General features: G+C 48.7%; 2 protein-coding genes across 3 annotated transcripts; one reads left to right on the plus strand and one right to left on the minus strand.

Annotated features, from left to right (window-relative positions):
• The first annotated feature begins 4 nt into the window (after window positions 1–4).
• MARS1 (methionyl-tRNA synthetase 1) lies at window positions 5–13,806 on the plus strand. 2 transcript variants are annotated; one of them, XM_043564576.1, is made up of 22 exons: window positions 64–251; window positions 1,083–1,173; window positions 1,333–1,411; window positions 1,490–1,624; window positions 1,973–2,048; window positions 2,300–2,472; window positions 2,651–2,757; window positions 4,622–4,738; window positions 4,878–5,081; window positions 5,860–6,061; window positions 8,294–8,368; window positions 9,567–9,737; window positions 9,908–10,003; window positions 10,131–10,248; window positions 10,864–11,077; window positions 11,867–11,998; window positions 12,107–12,211; window positions 12,283–12,469; window positions 13,070–13,141; window positions 13,282–13,305; window positions 13,393–13,485; window positions 13,585–13,806. In XM_043564576.1, exons 1-22 carry the CDS (start codon window positions 143–145, stop codon window positions 13,729–13,731), a joined length of 2,727 nt encoding a protein of 908 aa, XP_043420511.1. In that variant the 5' UTR covers window positions 64–142; the 3' UTR covers window positions 13,732–13,806. The 2 variants fall into 2 exon arrangements, with proteins under 2 accessions (XP_043420512.1, XP_043420511.1); XM_043564577.1 differs by lacking the exon at window positions 13,282–13,305 and having other exon boundaries at window positions 5–251.
• Window positions 13,747–17,750, minus strand: DDIT3 (DNA damage inducible transcript 3). The gene is made up of 4 exons (XM_043564586.1): window positions 17,648–17,750; window positions 15,315–15,362; window positions 14,431–14,585; window positions 13,747–14,334 (listed from the first exon to the last, which is right to left on the minus strand). The coding sequence occupies exons 3-4, from the start codon at window positions 14,563–14,565 to the stop codon at window positions 13,966–13,968; spliced, it is 504 nt and encodes a 167-aa protein (XP_043420521.1). The 5' UTR covers window positions 14,566–14,585; window positions 15,315–15,362; window positions 17,648–17,750; the 3' UTR covers window positions 13,747–13,965.
• Between the last annotated feature and the right edge of the window lie 131 nt (window positions 17,751–17,881).

Genomic DNA, 17,881 nt, shown 5'->3' on the forward strand with positions numbered 1-17,881 from the left:
GGAGAAGTAGTTTACTTTCTGTGAGCGGCGTGCAGGGAATGCCTCGATTCAGAACTTCATTTCCCGGCGTGCGTCGCGGTGGACGCTCAACCCGCAGGCCGGGGGCCGGTTCCGGTTGCATCAGCGTGGGATTCACGGCGAAATGAGACTGTTCGTGAGCGAGGGCGCCCCGGGGAGCTTACCCGTGCTGGCCGCCGCGGGCAGGGCCCAGGGCAGAGAGGAGCTGCTTATCAGCACCGTAGGCCCCGAAGGTAGTCGGACTGGCTGGTGCTGGTGGGCGGTGGATGAGGGGGGCGGAACCGAAACACACCCAACACCCATCCAGCAGTTGTCTTCCCCAAACCTCCATCCCTCACCACGCACTCCCGTCAACCTCCTCCCCCATTATTCTCGGTCAGCCCACTCCTCTTGTCCCAATCACGTCTTTCATTAGTCGCTTCCCTCGATTACTTTCAGTATACCCCTTTCCTCACCTCTACTCTCCCCCCTTCATCTCCCAGTACCCAGCGTCACTCAAGTGAACCTCTACCCCATTCCAACTTTCTCCCGCACCTATCAGGCATCTCCCATCCCCCATATCCTCTCTAGTTATTCATCACAACACCCCAGGCCCCCCTTTGTCATTTTTAGGAGACCTTGCTCTCCTCTCCTAAAATACGCAGACAAACACATGGACTCCTTCGTTTTACCTCTTCCCAGCCATCTGTTTGGGCGACTCTTAATAACGGTTCTCTTGTCAGTTTTCCCAGTTCTCTTAATTTTGTTCTCCCGCTCTTCTCTTAGATCATTCTCAGTTACTGTCCGTTGTTCCAGTGTTTGGCTGCAGCACTGTCCCAATACCACCACCCCTCTGCAATGCCCATCTGTTGCCTCCAGCTGGCGGTCCCAGCTGAACACCTGCTAGTCTGTCCAGCTCATTCAGGACCCACCCCCTTTCAGTGGTCCTATCCAGAAAACTTTCCAGTGTCTTTTCCCCCCTTTTCCCTGAACAATGCGAAGTTGTCCATCTAAGTTGACGGAGTTGTTTTTTTTTTTTTTTTCTTTTCCTTGTTTTTTTCACTCATTTTTCTCTTCTGCATCAGAGTGTGTGGTCCCGTTCCTGACCCGGCCTAAGGTCCCTGTTTTACAACTGGATAGTGGCAACTACCTCTTCTCCACTAGTGCAATCTGCCGGTCAGTATCGGTCCTTAAGGCAGGAAGGTGGCTGAATAAAGTCAGGGCTTACTGTCCCCTGTGTGACTTTATTTGCCACCACTGTTTCACTATGGGGTGAGAAATGGGCTGGACAGATGGGCCTTTCTAGTTCTACCTTCTGTCGCTCTCTCTGAGCAGATACTTCTTTTTGTTATCTGGCTGGGAGCAAGATGACCTCACCAACCAGTGGCTGGAGTGGGAAGCTACGGAACTGCAGGTGGGACTGAGATATGGGGGGTGGCAGGCAGGCCCTTGCTCTGCATAGCCATCCTGACCTGCGTCTCCCACATTTTAGCCAGCCTTGTCTGCTGCCCTGTACTATTTAGTGGTCCAAGGCAAGAAGGGGGAAGATGTTCTTGGCCCAGTCCGGAGAGCCCTGACACACATTGACCACAGCTTGAGTCGTCGGAGCTGTCCTTTCCTGGCTGGGGTGAGTTGGGCTTTGAGACAGGGATCAGGGAAAGCTGTATGATAAAAGAATTAAGAAGGAAGGCTATATCCAGAGTGCAAAACCCAGCACTGCCCCTTGTTAGCAGTGTAACCTTGAAAAATCACCAGACTCTCTAATCCTCAGTTTTTCCTCATCTTTGAAATGGGGTAATGTTAGTAGCCACCTCATTGGATTATTGTGAGGATTAAGTGAGGTAACTTAAAGTGCTTAACAGAGTGCTCGATGCGTAGTCACAAAGTGCTTAGGGAATGTTAGACGTTATTGTATACATTGGGAAGAAACTGAGTATCTTACCTGTGGACCTTTCTTTTTCTTTTCTCGACAAAGGAGACGGAATCTCTAGCTGACATTGTTTTGTGGGGAGCGCTATACCCATTACTTCAAGATCCAGCCTACCTCCCTGGTGAGAACTGTGCATATCACTTCATGCCCAGCCCCAACCCAGGAGGTTGGTGTAGGGAGTACAGAATGGGCAATAAAATATTGAGGATCCGCTTTGAGGCATAGCTTGACAGGGCAGCCATAGCAGAAAGATGGCTGAGGGAACTGGGGAAGATAACTGGAGAAACTTCCTGAAGAGAGGGAAGAGGTCCACTCTTGCCTCTCCATTCCGGGTCTTGCTGATTGATTCCCTTTTTTCTCCCTTCTCCACAGAAGAGTTGGGTGCCCTGCACAGCTGGTTCCAGACACTGAGTTCTCAGGAGCCATGTCAGAGAGCTGCAGAGACTGTGCTGAAGCAGCAGGGTGTCCTGGCCCTCCGGCCCTACCTCCAAAAGCAGCCCCTCCCTAGCTCCTTTGAGGGGAGGGCTGTCAGCAATGAGCCTGAGGTTTGGAACAGAGCAGTGGGGTCCCCACAGAGCTTCAGTACTTGGGGGTGGAGGTGGCTTGGAGAGTGACTTTGAGCATGGCCATTATTAACTCTTTCCTTTGTTGGAGAGCAATGAAGGAGTTTCTTTAGTCTTTGGGCCCCCTCACCTGGTGAGGGATTGTATCCACTCTTTACAGGAGGAGGAACTGGCTACTCTGTCTGAGGAGGAGATTGCCATGGCTGTAACTGCTTGGGAGAAGGGCCTGGGAAGCTTACCCCCACTTCGGCCACAGCAGAATCCTGTGTGAGTAGGCACAGATGAGTGGGGCTTGGTTTCTTTCTTACTTTTTGTTTTGTTTTGTTTTGTTTATTTTGGAGAGAGAGGGAGAGACAGAGCATGAGTGGGAGAGGGGTAGAGAGAGAGGGAGACACAGAATCTGAAGCAGGCTCCGGGCTCCCGAGCTGTCAGCACAGAGCCCGATGCGGAGCTTGAACTCACGGACCACAAGATCGTGACCTGAGCTGAAGTCGGATGCTTAATGGGCAGAGCCACCTAGGCACCCCGAGTGGGGCTTGGTTTCTTAAAGGGAGATTACCAATAGAGCCAATATCTGTTTGCCAGGTCCCCTTTGCTGGCCTCTTTAATGTTCATCTTTTCCTTTGGCACTTTGTACCTCTCGCTGCACTGATCCAGTTACCAGTTACATAAGAGAATGTAACCAGTCACCAGTTACATAATAGAATGCAACCCCCTGAGGGTAGAGTACTCACCTTTATGTTTGCTACAGTAGTAAGCACACTCATAATGAGAGAGAAGTCACACTGACACAATGAGGAGCAGCACACAGTGTGTTTATAGTGCTTAGGGGCTTGGGATACAAGGATGACTGGGCAGAAGGTGGTTGTCTTGAAGGAAGGCTTCCCCGAAGGAGTTGATTTCTAAGTGGGATTTCAGAGAAAATTATGGTATGCAGTTACAGGGAGCAAAGTCAATGACTGCAAGAGAAATCAGGGTTTTTTTTTTGTTGTTGTTGTTGTTTTTAAGGAAATGAGCTATAAAACTTTCTGGGAAGTAGTTGCAACATCTAACTGGATGTGTGTATCAGTTGGGAAGAAAGGGTGAGGTTAACCAGAGGAATCATTTGAGTCTTTGTTAATAGTGGAAACCATGGGAATCCAAGGGGCGCCTGGCTGGCTCAGTCAGAGCGTTCAGTGCTCAGTAGAGTGTTCAACTCTTGATCTCGGGGTCGTGAGTTCAAGCCCCATGTTGGGCGTGGAGCCTACTTAAAAAAAAAAAAAAATTAGGAAAGAAACCGTGGGAATCCTGAGTTCTCAGGATGCCCAAAGTTGAAGGACATGGTAAAAGTGGGAGCCAGGGAGTATAGGTTGAGAATGGTTGGAAAGGTGAAAGGAGCCCTGGTGAGGGGTCAGTGCCGGGGGGGTGGGTACCGAATGTGTGCAGCTGAGCTATCAGGTGATGAAGCATAGAGAGGAGTGGATTGAATGACTTCAGACAGCAGATTACGTGCCGCGACTAAGCATGCACCTGAAATAGTGTAGGGGGAGGGTGGCTATGAAGGCAGTAGCTGATGCCTGCTGATTTGAGTAGGGCCGCAAGGAAATAACTGACATGAGTTAGGGACGGGAGAGTAGGGGGTATGGGAGAACTTGGGAAGACATGAAGATGGGGTGGCAGGCTGTGAGCATTTCAGACAGTGACTGGCGGTAATGCTTCCATGACACCTGGGTAGGAGAGGACAGGACAGTGCTGAGAAGGGATGCTTGGGTAGCGTCGAAGTCTGGGGGGTGTAGTGGTTGACAGAGTCAGAGAAAGTTTTGTCGATACCCCGGAAGTTGGAGCCTGAGAATGAGCGGCTGGAAAAGAAGCAGTTATGATAGTAAAGGCGGACAGAGGTCAGTGTGGAATGCAGCTCCTTAAGAGCAGTACCTGGGCTTGCTCACTGTGGCAGAGCCCTACACTTGCAACTGTAGGGGGTCTTGTGGCTTTTGGGGGAATTCATGATGCTGTGGGTTCGTGTGGGGAAGACTTCAGATGTACCTGAGTCTGTGACAATAGAACAGATCCGTGTGGGTGTTCTGTGCCCTGTTGGTCCCTCTTGACCCTTGCTTCTCCCCCATGAACTGTTCTTTTCCTCCTTCCCTACTAGGTTGCCTGTGGCTGGGGAAAGGAATGTGCTCATCACCAGTGCCCTCCCTTACGTCAACAATGTCCCCCACCTTGGAAACATCATTGGTTGCGTGCTCAGTGCTGATGTCTTTGCCAGGTGGAGCCAGCTGCAGGGGAAGGGACCTCCTAAGGGAGCAGTGGGCCCAAGCGAATAGAATGCCTCAAGAGTAGAGAGGATCCTGGGGACATGGGAGGGTCTGGGACGGGGCCCCTGTAATCCCCATATCCCCTTCCAGGTACTCACGCCTCCGCCAGTGGAACACCCTCTATCTGTGTGGGACAGATGAGTATGGTACAGCGACAGAGACCAAGGCTATGGAGGAGGGCCTGACCCCCCAGGAGATCTGTGACAAGTACCACGCCATCCATGCCAACATCTATCGCTGGTTTAATATCTCATTTGATATTTTTGGTCGTACCACCACTCCACAGCAGACCAAGTAGGTTTCCTCTAATCAGGCAGAAATAGAAGGTGGATACTGGGGCTGGGGGCAATGAAAATATCCTGGAGACTGAAGGAACCGGAAGTGCTGTTTAGACATCCCTCTCAAACTTAGGATCTGAATATTGCCCTGAAATGTATCCCAAGCGTGGGGATTCAGTGGTTGAAGAGGCCTGACCAGGGGCTGAAGAAGCAGCCAAGGATGGGAAGAGATAGAACTTAGGCTTAAAGGAAGTTTCTGCCTTCCCTTTGCCGCCTCTCTGCTCTTCCCTGGCTGCTGTTGAGTTTTAGGACCTTCCCTTCCACTCCTACGTTGGTTTATAGCAAATATACTCATTCTTCCTCTACCTGACACGCATCCTTACAAAAACTGTATAGTAGACGGGTCGATAGCTTAATAGTGTTCAGCAGTTTAGCAGTTGGACTGATTAATTTTCACTTCAGGACATATTGAAAAAGAGTATAGTCCTATCCTCTTAGAGATTTTTGTTAGCAAAGAGCACAAAACTGTTAAGTTTATATTTGACAAACATAAGTTCTGAAGTGTTGAGGGAAGGGACTGTGTGGGGAGTAAGGGATCTATGAGGGGTCTGGGCTCATCCCGTAAAACTCCCTGAAATTGACTAGATGGCCTTGGCCTTGAGGGGCCTTCTGCCTGATTTCTTCGGCACTGGGACTGATTTGGGGCCTGGATGCAGTGACAGGAGGGAGGGGTGCACCACTTCCTCTGACTTCCTCTGATCCGGCCCTCCCCTGTCCCTGATTCACTTTGCCAGAATCACTCAGGACATCTTCCAGCGGTTGTTGACCCGAGGTTTTGTGTTCCAAGATACTGTGGAGCAGCTGCGGTGTGAGCACTGCGCCCGCTTCCTGGCTGACCGCTTTGTGGAAGGTGTGTGTCCCTTCTGTGGCTACGAAGAGGCCCGAGGTGACCAGTGTGACAAGTGTGGCAAGCTCATCAATGCCATTGAGCTCAAGGTGAGAGGAGGGTCTCATGGAAGCCCAGAAGGGGAGACAGTCTGTGTTATTCAGGGACTCCCAGGCTTGTCCCATTCAGGATTTTTATTTTTGCATTCAGGACCTTTCGTCGGTGCCTCTTTTTGCCCCAACTCATTGTTTGGTTCATTGGACATTTACTGAGCATTTACTACATGCTGAGCATTGTGCTAGGGAAGAGACAGGATGAGTGTATGCTTCCCTACCTTTGTTCCTGCTTCAGATCACCTGATCTGCATGTGTTTAGTTCTTTCTCTCTTCTGTAAACATGTGTTCTTTTCTCCACGTTTACTCATGTGTTAGTTTATTCATTTATTTATACAACCCCTGTGTTCTGAGCTCTTGTGATATAGGGTGGTCGCTGGGAACTGCTGGGGATGTAGCACTGAGTAAGACAGATCTTTGTGTAGTGCAGGGAGGAGACCAGCCCTAAGGACAAGAATGTATGTCCACGATAAACTGCCAGGAGGATGTGACAGTGGCCTCTGGGTAAAGATTTTAGCCAGGTGATCGGGGAAGACCTCTCAGAGGAGGTAACCCTCCTGAACTGAGAGTTTAACTGAAGAATGAGAAGGAGCAAGCTGGGCGATGAGGGGTTGAGAGTGTTCCAGGCAGAACGAGCAGGAAATGCAAAGGCACAAGGCAGCAAGCAGCTGAAAAGGCAGAATGGAGAAGGCCAGTGTAGCTGTAGCACAGTGACAGGGAAGGGGGATTAAGGGGGGGTCAGAGAGGTCAGCGGTGACCAGATTACCAGGGCCTGGTAAGCCATGTGGGAGCTGAATGGTAGGCTGCTCCGTGGAAAATGGATGGGAGGGAAGCAAGAGAGAAAGTGGGGAGGCCGGTTTGGAGGCCAGAATGGTAACTCAGAAATGGGATGCTGGTAGGTTGGTTTAGGTTAGTAACAGCAGAAATGGGGAGAAAAAAAGGATTCGAGATAGGTTTTGGAGGTAGACTGTACTGGATAGATGAATTCTGGGTGAGGGGAAGTCAAGGAAACGATGACTTGGAAGTTTTTGGCTTGAGCAGCTTGGGTAGACAGTAGTGCCATCTACAAACGTGGGCAGGCTTGGTTGAAGGGCAGGAGTTCCGGTGGAGGGCAGTGAGACTGTTGGGTTTGTTCAGTCTGCGGTGCCTGTTAGACACCCATGTAGAAGGGGTAGGTAGGTGGCTGCAGATAGGCGTGTAGAGCTCAGGACAGAGATCCTGAGAGAGTTCTAATGGCTCACCTTTAGAAGCCCAGATCAGGACGCCTAGCTGGCTCAGTTGGTAGAGCATGCAAAGTCTCAGGGTCACGAGTTCAGGCCCCACGTTGGGCGTGGAGTGTACTCAGACAAGAAAAGAGTCAAAAGCTCAGTTCTAACCTCACTAGGAAGCTTTCATTGATTAGCCCCACCTGACTGTTTCGTCCTCTAATCATCACTCACCAGTGTTTGCATGGTTAGTTTGTGCCATGAAAGTAAGTATTTCTTGACATTTTGCTTTGGAAAGGTCCGCACTCCCTAACTTGATTGTAACTTCCTCAGGGAGAGGAACTGTGTATCTGTGTCCCTTCTTTCCCTCGCACAGCTGCATACAGTGCAGTGCTCTCTACCTAGCCTGTGCTCAGAGAATGCTTTTTCCTTATTTATTTATTTATTAAAGATTTTATTGATTGGTTGATTTTTAATTTCTTTTTAATCTTTATTTATTTTTGAGAGAGAGACAGAGTGTGAGCAGGGGAGGGGCAGACACAGACTCTGAAGCAGGCTCCAGGCCCTGAGCTGTCAGCACAGAGCCCGACACGGGTCTCAAACTCACGAACCGTGAGATCACGACCTGAGCCAAAGTCGGACGCTCAACCGACTGAGCCACCCAGGCACCCCTAGATTTTATTTTTAAGTAATCTCTACACCCACCGTGGGGCTTGAATTCACAACCTTGAGATCAAGAGTTGTGTGCTCTGCTGACCAAGCCAGTCAGTCGCCCCTGTTTTTTCCTGTTCTTTGGAGTGATAGGACAGAGTCGTGAAACTCTCAGTAACCAATGTTATGCTGTGTAGACTTGAGTCTTCAATTTCTCAGAAGGCCAAGTAAGCATGGAGCTAAGTGAGATGGCAGACTGGGGAGCTCATCCCTTTGTGCCCCACGCCTTGCCTGCACAGCTCCCCCTGGCCTGTGGTCCGGATCCTGATTATCCCACCTTGCGTCACGCCTTCCCTTCAATTTCCCTTCACAGAAGCCTCAGTGTAAAGTCTGCCGGTCGTGCCCTGTGGTGAAATCCTCTCAGCACCTGTTCCTGGACCTGCCTAAGGTAAGTGGGCCTTTCCCTCAAGCTATGGATCTCCCATCCATATTTCAGTTTTGTCAGTTTTCCCAATAATATCCTTTACAGCATAATTTTTTCTTTAGTATGGAATCTAGTTCAGGATCATGTATTCCATTTAGTTTTTCTCTCTCTTTGGTTTCCTTTTATCTGAAACAGTTCCTCAGCCTTTGTCTTTTATGACATTAACAGTTTTTAAGACTGCAGTCTCTGATCACTTCCCTACCCCAAGTAGACTATTCCTCATTTTGGATTTGGCTATTTTGCCATAATGAAATAAATTCAGGTTCTGCGTCCTCAGTTCTAATACTATGTAAATGATATCGTGTCCTTTCCGGAGGCACCTGATAGCCATCTCCCCCTCATTGGTGATGTTGATTTTGTCTGGTCAAGGTGTTATTCAGTGTCTCCATTGTACAATTAACATTTCCCCCCCTGCAGCTTATAAGCAGTCTGTGGGAGTATACACAAAATCGTTCCATTCTGCCTTCCTGCCAGCAAAGTGTGTGCCTATTTCCCCGTAGCCTCACCAATAGACTGTGTCGTCAGGCTTCAGAAGCTATGGTATTTATGTGGGAAAATCACATAAACCATCCCTTCCAACAGATTTATCTGTTTTTCTGCTTACAAAAGTTACAAAATAAGCTTATTTCTAAAATTTCAGGTAGAAAATACGGTACAAAACCAGATGTGTTCTCCATAATTCCATCTGAGAATAAAGCACTGATACATATTTTCCTTCAAAATTTTGTCTGAGCTTCTGTGTGTTGTTACTTATTTTTATTATGATAGGATTGTATATTGTTGTTTTGCAGTTTGCTTCATTTAATATATCTCAGAGGTCTTTATACGTCAGTACATGTGGATCTAACTCCCTCTTTAATGGCCTTGCAAGTATTTCATTGTATTGATATATCATATTTCCATAACTCTACTGAACCGTGGGAGTTAGTTTCAATTTTTTTGCTATGATGAACAGTGTACTTCTTTATATACGTATCCATACGCTTATGTGTGAGTATTTCTATTGAAATAATTCCTAGCAGTGGAATTGCTGTGTCACAGTCACGAGTCTTTTAATTGTATATTGCCAGACTACTCCAGGGAGGTCGTACCTGTTTATCTTCATGCGAACCATGTATGAGACTGTCCTAAATCAGCCCTCTGACTTTCTCTGCCATCTCAGCTGGAAAAACGACTGGAAGAATGGTTGGGGAAGACATTGCCTGGCAGTGACTGGACACCCAATGCCCGGTTCATCATTCGTTCTTGGCTTCGAGATGGCCTCAAGCCCCGCTGCATAACCCGAGACCTCAAATGGGGAACCCCTGTACCCTTAGAAGGTTTTGAGGACAAGGTAAAAAACCCTATGCTTTGTTCATATGTCATATTATTCTGCCTTGGGGTTGAGACCCTGGACTAGCAGAATAGACTGTTGATTATGTCTTGCTTCAGTCAGAGACTGGGTTAGTGAAGTTTTCCAGTGTTCGTTCATCCTATTGTATCTCTCTCCTCCTGGCCCTTCAGGTATTCTATGTCTGGTTTGATGCCACTATTGGCTATGTGTCCATCACAGCCAATTATACAGACCAGTGGGAGAGATGGTGGAAGAACCCAGAACAAGTGAGCAGCCTGTCTATGGGGAGGGTGTGTGCATATGTGTGTTGAGGTGGTTAGAATTGGGTACCTGGTCTTTCTTGGGCCTCTGAAGACGGTCTCAGGAGCTTTGTCTCCCAACTGTATTTTGTAGGTGAACCTTTATCAGTTCATGGCCAAAGACAATGTTCCCTTCCACGGCTTAGTCTTTCCTTGTTCGGCCTTAGGAGCTGAGGACAACTATACCTTGGTCAACCACCTCATTGCTACAGGTACCCTGGAAAACTGAAGATGGGGATGTTGCTAGGGAATGAGGGCTGAGGCAGTATTTGGAAGAAGATCTTGGAGAGGTTCTAGATCTTGAGTTAGGAGTTGAGATGAAATAGGAATAATTAGGGGTGCCTGGGTGGCGCAGTCGGTTAAGCGTCCGGCTTCAGCCCAGGTCACGATCTCACGGTCCGTGAGTTCGAGCCCCGCGTCGGGCTCTGGGCTGATGGCTCAGAGCCTGGAGCCTGTTTCCGATTCTGTGTCTCCCTCTCTCTCTGCCCCTCCCCCGTTCATGCTCTGTCTCTCTCTGTCCCAAAAATAAATAAACGTTGAAAAAAAAAAAAAAAAAAAAAAAAAAAAGAAATAGGAATAATTAGAACATGAGAACTCAACCCAGAAGAAAGCAGAAGTCTGAAGCTAAAATTTTGTAATGGGTAGAAGCGAAGGGGAAAAAGTAGAATGGAGAGGAAGAGATCTCCAAGTTCTGTGCAGGCCAGCTACTCAAGGAGAAGTGTTACTAGTCATTCACAATTGAGGTTGAGGGAGAGGAGAGAAGAGTTAGTGGGTCAGAGAGGGAAAGGTGCGATTTGAACAGATGGTTCTCATTCTCCTCTGTCCAGAGTACCTGAATTACGAGGATGGGAAATTCTCCAAGAGCCGGGGTGTAGGAGTGTTTGGTGACATGGCCCAGGACACAGGGATCCCTGCTGACATCTGGCGCTTCTATCTGCTATACATTCGGCCTGAGGGCCAGGACAGTGCCTTCTCATGGACAGACATGTTGCTCAAGAATAATTCTGAACTGCTTAACAACCTGGGCAACTTCATCAACAGGTGGGACTCAGTGGGGGGGGGGGGGTCAGAGTCAGCAGATGAGCTGGGGGTGGGGTGGGGCGCTGGCTAGCTCTGCTGCACTTGGTAGGAGACATTGGAAATGTGTTTTCTCCCAGCAAAAAAGCGTACTTACAGACCATTGGAAAAATTTGGCTAAAGAAGGGGGTTATCTTAGGGTAGGGGTAGGAGATGTTTGCCATACTTTTTGGGGTTTTTGTTACTTTAGGCTCACATTCCATGATTGGTCTCTGTCTCAGCTATTCCGCAATCTAAAGAAGTATACTCTGTGGCTACCCATCCTTTCAGATTTGGTTGTTAACTGCACTTCACAGATAGTCTCTACTAGAGTATGGGATAGCAAGTAACAGATTTCAACTTGGTTATTCTGAGTATTGATTTCTTAAAAATAAAATGAGGTTGCTTGACTTTATCAGGTTCTTATACTTAGGGGAGAGAGAGAACAAGAAATTTTTTTTTTTTTTTGAGGGGGGCGAGGGGCAGAAGGAGAGAGAGAATCTTAAGCAGGTTCCACAGTGAGCTCAGAGCCCCAAGCGGGGCTTAGTCTCCAAACTGTGAGATCATGGTCCGAGCCGAAATCAAGAGATGGACGCCTAACCGACTGAGCCACCCGGATGCCCCAAGGAATGAATTTTTAAGCTTTGCCTTGAGGGCTGCCAGGAGGTGTCAATTCTGAGAGAATGGAGAATTATGAAAATCAGGTCAAATTTCTATAAGGACATTGGGCAGTAATTCCTTTTCTCTTCCTTCTCCTTCCTTACTCCCATGAAGAGCTGGAATGTTTGTGTCTAAGTTTTTTGGGGGCTGTGTCCCCGAGATGGTGCTTACTCCTGATGATCGGCGCCTGCTGGCCCATGTCACTCTGGAGCTCCAGCACTATCACCAGCTGCTAGAGAAGGTTCGGTAAGTAACCTGCACCTCTGCCTCATCTCAGTAATCTGCTGGCATGTTGAGAGCCCCATACTGGCCCCTCTGGGACTTTCCACTTCAGTTTGCCTCCTCCCTTCCCAGGATCCGGGAGGCCTTACGCAGTATCCTCACCATCTCTCGCCATGGCAACCAATACATTCAGGTGAATGAGCCTTGGAAGCGGATTAAAGGCAGCGAGGCTGACAGGTAAGTTTGTGGAATAACGTGGGGGGTAGGCTGGGTCCTTCTGGAAATTCTGACTAATATCTCTCCCCCAGGCAGCGGGCGGGGACAGTGACAGGCGTGGCGGTGAATATAGCTGCCTTGCTGTCCGTCATGCTCCAGCCTTACATGCCCACGGTTAGTGCCACCATCCAGGCCCAGCTGCAGCTTCCAGCTCCAGCTTGCAGCATCCTCCTCACAAACTTCCTATGTACCTTACCAGCAGGACACCAGATTGGCACGGTAGGTCCCTCAGGGCTGGAGAAGCCAGCCTCTTAAAACCCCTACCTTTGCTATGCAGCCTTTGGGGAGGGGTCAGAGAACTTTGGACATAGGCCTCTTACAGCTGTTCTCTGAACCCCCTCCCCACTCCTCCCCACTCCGCACTCAGGCTTGTTTCTGATATAAAGTATCAGCTCATGAGCTCCATGTTATCTGTAGCCCACATATCATCATTGTTCTTCATGCCAGAACCTAGTACCTGGCATGTAAAACTAATTGATACACAGTCCATGTAGAGTAGATGTTTGAAGAAACACCATGGTCACCTGGTCTCCATAATGCTAGCAGGAGGGATAAAGTAAGTTCACCCGTACACCCTTGTGTCAATCTGGCATCCTTAAAGAGTTTAAATAGTCTTGGACTTTATTAATATTTTGGGCTTTCCTAGTGAATGGCAGTGCTTTTTCTGGATTCTTTATTGAAATCAGCAGGTATATGCTCATTTGTTTCTTCTGTAACATTTAGAGCTCCTGAGTATCAGTGACGGATTAGAGAGGCCCTCTCTGTAATCTGGTAGCGTTTATACGTAATCAGTGAATGATTATGTACCTCTCTTCACAGGTCAGTCCCTTATTCCAAAAATTGGAAAATGACCAGATTGAAAGTTTGAGGCAGCGCTTTGGCGGGGGCCAGGTGAGAAAGCTAAAGACTGTGCTGTCACCCAGCAAGAGCCACGGTGTCCTCTCCTTGTCCCCGAGTAGTCCTCACTCATTACTCTTTCCACCTTTTGACCCTGCTGCTTCCTTACTTATAGTTTTTCTTTCCTGTCTTAGCTGGAAGAGTCCTTGGAGTTAAAGGTAATCCCATTCCTCCGAGATGTTCTGTAAAGCTGGAGGTCGAGGGGTATTTATTGAGCAGGCGATAACTTTGTTGTTGTTCTCTAGGCAAAAGCACCCCCCAAGCCAGCAGTTGTAGAGGCTATGGCAACAGCTGGACCACAGCAGATACAAGTGCTGACAGATGAAGTGACCAAACAGGTACGCAGCCTAAACCCTGTGGGAGACTGGACAAGCTGAATCCTAAATAGGTTCCTTCTGGTCTCACTGTTGTTCTTTCCCCACCTGCTCTCCTTTTAGGGCAACATTGTGCGAGAACTAAAAGCACAAAAAGCAGACAAGAACCAGGTTGCCGCAGAGGTGGCTAAACTCTTGGATCTGAAGAAACAGTTGGCTCTAGCTGAGGGGAAACCCCTCGAAACCCCTAAAGGCAAGAAGAAAAAGTGAAAGTGAGAGCGTGGCTCATAGGAAGTCACTTTAATGGATATGGACAGTAATAAATAAATGTACAATCTCTATATACATGCTGAGACCCTTTCCTGTTGTCTACCCCAAGCTTTCCCCCTACTGAATAGATGGGGTCGAGGGTCACATCATTTGGCACTGATGAGAAGATGGTCAGCAGCCACTTCCACGAAAGGTAGGTAATAGCCTGAGGGGGGAAGTGATGGTTCCAACCGTTCACGCTTTGTGCAGGTTAACCATTCGGTCAATCAGAGCTCGGCGAGTCGCCTCCACTTCCCTGGTCAGGCGCTCGATTTCCTGCTTGAGCCGTTCATTCTCTTCAGCTAGCTGTGCCACTTTTCTCTCATTCTCTTGTTCTTTCTCCTTCGTGCGTTGCTTTCCAGCTCCAGCTAGGGACTGGCCACTCTGTTTCCGCTTCCTGGGTCTTTCTTGGTCTTCCTCTTCTTCCTCCTGAGCCAGGGAGCTCTGAATGGAATCAGGAGAGCGAGGGCTCTGGGAGGTGTTCGTGACCTCTGCGGGTCCTGGCTCCTCAGTTAGCCAAGCCAGAGACGCAGGGTCAAGAGTGGTAAAAGTTTTTGATTCTTCCTTCAAGGGAATGAGGAAAGGTAGAATAGATATTAGTTAAGAAGGGAAGGGCAAGACCCTCCCACCACCCTCCAGCTTCAGGCCTAGCATTCTCACCTCGTTTCCATGGGGTGAAACATAGGTAGCCCCATTTTCATCTGAGGACAGCACCTCCTGCAGGTCCTCATACCAGGCTTCCAGCTCCCAGCTGGACAGTGTCCCGAAGGAAAAAGGCAATGACTCGGCTGCCATCTCTGCAGTTTGATCAGGCTCTGGAAAAGTACATACTCAGGATGTGGAGGTCAGGGGTAGGAGTGGAATAAGCTCCACAAAGCAGTTAAACAGTCTATACCCCAGGATGGCAAACTGGCCTGCTACCTGTTTGCAGATAAAGATTTATTGGAACATAACTACATCCATTTATTTACATATTGCTTACGGCTGCTTTCATGTTACGACAGTGGAGACCTCGACATTCAAAATATTTACTGTTTGGCCCTTTAAAAAGTTTTCCAATTGGTCTATACTAACGTTCCTTCCTTGCTTTTGCCCAGCATATGAAGAAGCAAGGGTCTGGAATATACATTCTTAGGCGATCCTAGTAAAAGTCCTCCGCCTCCCTGGGGGAACTTGTTGGTAGTTTCCAGGGGCAATTATCAGACCATCTGTGTTCCTTTCTCCTCCTGTGTGGGGAGTCCTTTGGGTGAGTCTAACCTTGATGGGGACTGAGGTTTGGTAAGACAAACCAATTATCTTTGTTGGGACTGACTGCTCACTCAGCCAGCTTTCAATTAGGACATGCTCTAAGAATAGTGATTTGGTCACCTAGTTAGGGGAAGGCCAGGAGGATGGATTTAGCCTGTCAGCAAAAGTTTGCTCAGATTCAAACCCTCCTCTCCTGTCTTCTTTAGGTGCTTTCATAACTTGTTAGGACTCCCAGTACAGTGACCCTAAGCAGCACCTCTTAGGAACTGGTTTTGGGAAAGGGTGGTTAAGTTTACCTGCTCTCAGGTATGGTGATGTATGAAGATACACTTCCTTCTGGAACACTGTAGGGATCAAAGACAGATGTTAGTCATTTTTTGGAAGGGAGACAGGTAGCTTCTTTTATCTCCAGCCTCCTATTGGTGTTTCCTCATTTCCTGTCTTACAGGGTACAGTCAATGGTCCCTGCAGCCATTTCCAAGGACAGAAGACAGCCTTTATTTTTAGTTGCTGACATTAGTAGTCCTGATTACATAATAGATAAGTCACGGCCAACTCTACTTTCTCTAAATTCAAACCTGCCAGGGTAAGGAACAAATCAAGTGGTATTCTCCTAATTCCATTCCCACACTGACATCCTCCAAATGCACATTTCCAGTGTGGACCTCTAATGAGATCTCCAACTGTGCTATTTAACTGCTTACCTGAATCTCCTTTTGGATGTCTAAAAGGCATCTCAGACTTTTATATGTCCAAAGACAAATCCCTGCTCACCTTTCCCTTCCATGGTCTTCCCCATCTCAGTAAATGGCATCTCTACTTGCTTAAACCAAAAACCTCAGAATCGTCCTTGATTCCTCTCTCACACCCCACAATTCAAACCACCAGCAAAAATTTTTAACTCATTCTTCAAAATCCCGGAATCTAAATCTTTCTCACCAATTCCATTGTTTCCAATCCAGACCAAGTTACTGTCATCTCTGTTGGATTACTGCAGGTCTCCCAGTTTCTGTCCTTGCTACCCCTCCCCAAGTCTGTTCACTATAGGCACCCAGAGTGAGCCCTTTAAAACTTAAACCAGGTGCTGTCATCCTGCTCAAAACCCTCCAATGACTTCCAATTTCATGAATATGAAAGGTGAAGGTCTTTAAAATGGCTAAAAAGGCCCCATACCATCTGTTCCTTCCCTGCCCTGGATTTCTCATTGGCCACTCTCCCTCTTGCTCACTCTAGTCCAGCCAAACTGGCTTCCTGTCCCACAAAGAGACTGCATGCTCCCACCTTAGGACCTCTGTTCTTGCTGTTCTCCTGGAAAGCTCTTCCATCCACATATTTGCCTGGCTTACTGCCTTGCCTCTTTTTAGATCTTACATTTAGAAGTCACTTCAGTGAGAGAATCCCTAACCACCCAATGTAAAGCTAACCCCCCCCCCCCACCCGAGCATTCTCTACTTTTCCATGCTTTAGTTTTCTCCATGGCACTTAACATATGTTTGTGGGATGCCTTTTCCCACTGAAATATCAGCTCTGTGAGAGCAGAGATTTTTTTTTTTTCTTGTTCACGTATATATCTGGGCCCCAAAATGCATGGCATGTAGCAGGTATGTGTTAAATATTTGTTAGGAATGAATGGATAAATTCTTTCCAGTCTCTCACAGGGAAGGGAGGAGGAAGCCCAGAGGCAGAGCAGTAGCTGCCTGTCCCTGGGGACTGGAGGTGCAATATCACCCAGAGTGTTTCTCTTCAGGGCTGTCCTCCCTGGGGAACCCTCCTTGCCTTCCAGTGTGTGGGCTGCAGCTTTCATCAGCAGTGGAGCCCCAGGCCAGAGGGCTGCAGAGCCAAACAGGGGGCTGGCCTGATGCAATGGTTACACAGAGATTAGTATGGAGACAGGACAGAGGGAAAGAGGCGGGGACCAATCTCAGGGGAAAGATAGTATACTGGAGAGGTCCCAAATGGCTTCCCACACTTAAGAGGTCCAGGATGCTCTCTTGTGCGGGAGGCCCAGAGACTTCTGGGGGAATGTGAAAACCTATCTCCAATCCCTGTTGTCCATCGGTACCCCTCCTCCCAAAAGTCTTGAGTCAGTTTCCTTAAGGTTCAATTTTCTGTTAGGGCGCGGAATGGCTATCCTGTGGAGGATCCAGGAGCGCCGGCTACCGACGTGGCCACTCTGGCCCTGAGACGCTGGGGCTGAGAAGGATTGGGGGTGGGGTAGGGGTAGTGCCGCTGACCGTAAGGCGGTGGCAGAGGCGTGAGCCATGGTCACCCAGGCGTCTTAGCGTGGGGGAGTGTCCTGCTGCCTCGCCTCCCACCGTACAGGCCTAAAGAGGCGGGGGGTCAGCAACATAAAATAAATCTCCCGAGGGCATCCAGACCCCTTCGACCAAGAGCACAGAGCAGGGCCCACGCTCCGGGCAGGGGTAGGGTGACGCTATCGTCCGAAGGAAGAGAGGTCTGCAAGCACCACTCCGAATAAAGGATTCTCCCTATCCCTCCCTCGGACTGTCACTAATTTCATCGAGGAGGGGGTGGGGCCACATCCTAAAAACAAATGCCTGACTCGGAGGGGACAACTGGTGTTCCCGAATTTCGGAAGGTAAAGGGTAGATAAGGGATCAGTACTCGCCTCTCTCCTCAGGTTCCGGCTCTGATTTTGGCTTTGCTGCTGCCACCCGCTCATCTTCAACATGATATGCTCTATGCCTTAGACTCAAGCCTCTGACCTCGGTAGCTGGGAGCGCCGATCTTTTAATGAGGCCTTGCCCTCCTCTCAGGGGCGGATCCAGAAGCTTACCAATCAGGGCGCGGCACGCCGGCGCCGACCCCGCCTCATCCCTTACATCCGCCACTCAGAAGCTCC

Source organism: Prionailurus bengalensis, chromosome B4 (genome assembly GCF_016509475.1).
Source record: "Prionailurus bengalensis isolate Pbe53 chromosome B4, Fcat_Pben_1.1_paternal_pri, whole genome shotgun sequence".
Classification (NCBI taxonomy): Eukaryota; Metazoa; Chordata; class Mammalia; order Carnivora; family Felidae; genus Prionailurus; species Prionailurus bengalensis.